Source organism: Mus caroli, chromosome 5, assembly GCF_900094665.2.
Source record: "Mus caroli chromosome 5, CAROLI_EIJ_v1.1, whole genome shotgun sequence".
In the NCBI taxonomy this organism is placed as follows: domain Eukaryota; kingdom Metazoa; phylum Chordata; class Mammalia; order Rodentia; family Muridae; genus Mus; species Mus caroli.
In genome coordinates this window covers 135473432-135475847 of record NC_034574.1, presented here as the reverse complement: position 1 = coordinate 135475847, position 2416 = coordinate 135473432, and the positions used below count along the sequence as shown (strand labels likewise).

The 2416-nt window shown below is 53.8% G+C and overlaps 1 protein-coding gene across 8 annotated transcripts in view; it reads left to right on the top strand.

Annotated features, from left to right (window-relative positions):
* The window catches only part of Tnrc18 (trinucleotide repeat containing 18), a 93972-nt gene that overhangs the window by 79913 nt on the left and 11643 nt on the right, over nt 1-2416 (top strand). For all 8 annotated transcript variants that reach the window (XM_021161707.2, XM_021161706.2, XM_029477004.1 and 5 more), the window contains 3 exons: nt 789-906; nt 1589-1664; nt 1788-1896. In XM_021161707.2, the coding sequence (XP_021017366.1) occupies nt 789-906; nt 1589-1664; nt 1788-1896 (303 nt within the window). The remainder of the gene's footprint in view (nt 1-788; nt 907-1588; nt 1665-1787; nt 1897-2416) is intronic.

The window sequence follows — 2416 nt, the reverse complement described above, 5'->3', positions numbered from 1 at the left end:
TCTAGGCAGGGGCTCTACCACTGAGCCACGCCCCCAACCCCTCACTGGGGGATTCTAGGCAGGGGCTCTACCACTGAGCCACGCCCCCAGCCCCTCACTGGGGGATTCTAGGCAGGGGCTCTACCACTGAGCCACGCCCCCAGCCCCTCACTGGGGGATTCTAGCCAGGGGCTCTACCACTGAGCCACACCCCAGCCCCTCACTGGGGGATTCTAGCCAGGGGCTCTACCACTGAGCCACACCCCAGCCCCTCACTGGGGGATTCTAGTCAGGGACTCTACCACTGAGCCACACCCTAGCCCCTGACAGGGACCAGATATAAAGCTTTATGGAGAAGAAAAAGAGAGAAATAGGGGTGGGCAGTCTCTGTGGGGCAGGGAGCTCAGGTGAGGAAGAACCACCCACCGATCTTGGGACATGGCAGGAGGGGCTGGTCTGGGCACAATGTTGAAGTAGGTACCTTTAACATGCATTGTGGGTCCTCATGGCCCAGGACCTTGAGAGTATTCATCTGTGGGATGGAAAAGTTTGTTTCTAGTGGCTTCTCACTTACCTGAGATCTTCCTAGTTGTCTGGGAAGATGGGCTGCCCATCCCCCACCCCATGCTCACTTGGGACCCAGTGTGTATGGGGACAGCCGTGTACACACACGCCCTGCAACTCTATCTGGACACTCCACAGCCTTCACTTCCTGGAGAGGGCTTGTGGAGTCACCAGGAAGGCCTGAGGTAGTCTCCCCCTAGACATCCTCTGACTCTGGCCCGCTCCCCTGCCCACCCTCTCTGCAGCCCCCCGCTCCTGCATCATTGACAAGGAGGAGCTGAAAGATGGCCTGCGTGTGCTCATCCCTCTGGATGACAAGCTGCTGTATGCGGGGCATGTGCAGACCGTGCATTCACCTGACATGTGAGTGGTCGCTGCGGGCTTGCCGGCTCAGCTCCCACACCCACGCCTGCTTCTGCCTCTGGGCCACCCGGGCAGGTTGCTTCTCACCCTCTCTGAGGTGGGAGAGCAACAGTGGCAGGAGCTCTGGGGAGTCAGTCACTGTGTGCCAGTAGTTGAGAGTTGCATCAGAATAGACCCTACCTTCTGTTGGGCAGAGCTAGGCCTCGTGGGGCCCAGCAGGAACTGGGTGAAGTGTACAGCCTTCCTTTGGAATGAGGGGTCCTGGCTGGGCCTGCTCGCTAGCCCCTGAATTATATAATGAGAAAGTTGGAAACAGGAAGGGCAAGAACACAATTCTTATTTACATAGTAACATTAATATATAACATACTTATATATGTTATTATATATTATATACTATATATATTGCTTGGGTCTGTTGATTATTCTAGGTCTATTAAATACAGCATCGTGGCTATACAGTCATGCAGCTGATCATGATATAACATGATTTAATGTATGTTACTATATACATATATATAAAACATACACTACAAATCCATATTGATATAGTTAACAGACATCTGAACCAAAAGCTGAATCCCACGTATCAGGTGGCAGAGCTGGCAGTGCTGGGTTGGGGCAGTTCTGTTTCAGATCGGGGTTCTATGGCCACTGCCCTATATTTACCCCTGTTCTTGTAGATACCGTGTGGTGGTTGAAGGTGAGCGTGGGAACCGTCCCCACATCTACTGCCTGGAGCAGCTACTGCAGGAGGCGGTGAGTAGGGGAGAAGAGAGGCCCCCAGAGCCTGGAGGAAGAGGCTACAAGGCAATGGCCAGAGAGCCACTCCTGATCGCTCCTTCCCAGTCACCTTCTGACCCTCAATCTGTCCTCTACTAGATTATAGATGTGAGGCCGGCCTCTACACGCTTCTTGCCCCAGGGGACCAGGATTGCTGCCTACTGGAGCCAACAATACCGCTGCCTGTATCCAGGCACTGTGGTCCGAGGTGAGAGACCTCTCCTCCCCAGCTCACCCAACTCCTAATAGGTCACTATCAGTTCATGAAACCCGCTCCCAGCTGGCTCAAACCAGCAGATACTGTTGCTGGTTTGCATAAATTCATTCCAAGGAGGGCTTTCTGGTTTGGGTTGATCTATTGGTTGACTATTCAGATGAAGTGAGCAGGACTCAGGGTCTGGTATCAGAGCTTGGAATGTCATTTGTGGGCTGGCCCCACACCAGCTTCTTGGGAAGGCATTCCGACTTCACGCATATCACCAGAGAAGTCTGGCTTATTTTCCTGCCTTCCCACTTTGGTCAGGGGTTGACCGACTGGGCTCATGAGGTTTCCTTGAGGCTACTACAGTTGAGTCCACTGGGCTGGACCCATTAACATCCTGTTCCTGTGGCTAAAGAATGAGGCTGGCGCCGGGCGTGGTGGCGCACGCCTTTAATCCCAGCACTCGGGAGGCAGAGGCAGGCGGATTTCTGAGTTCGAGGCCAGCCTGGTCTACAAAGTGAGTTCC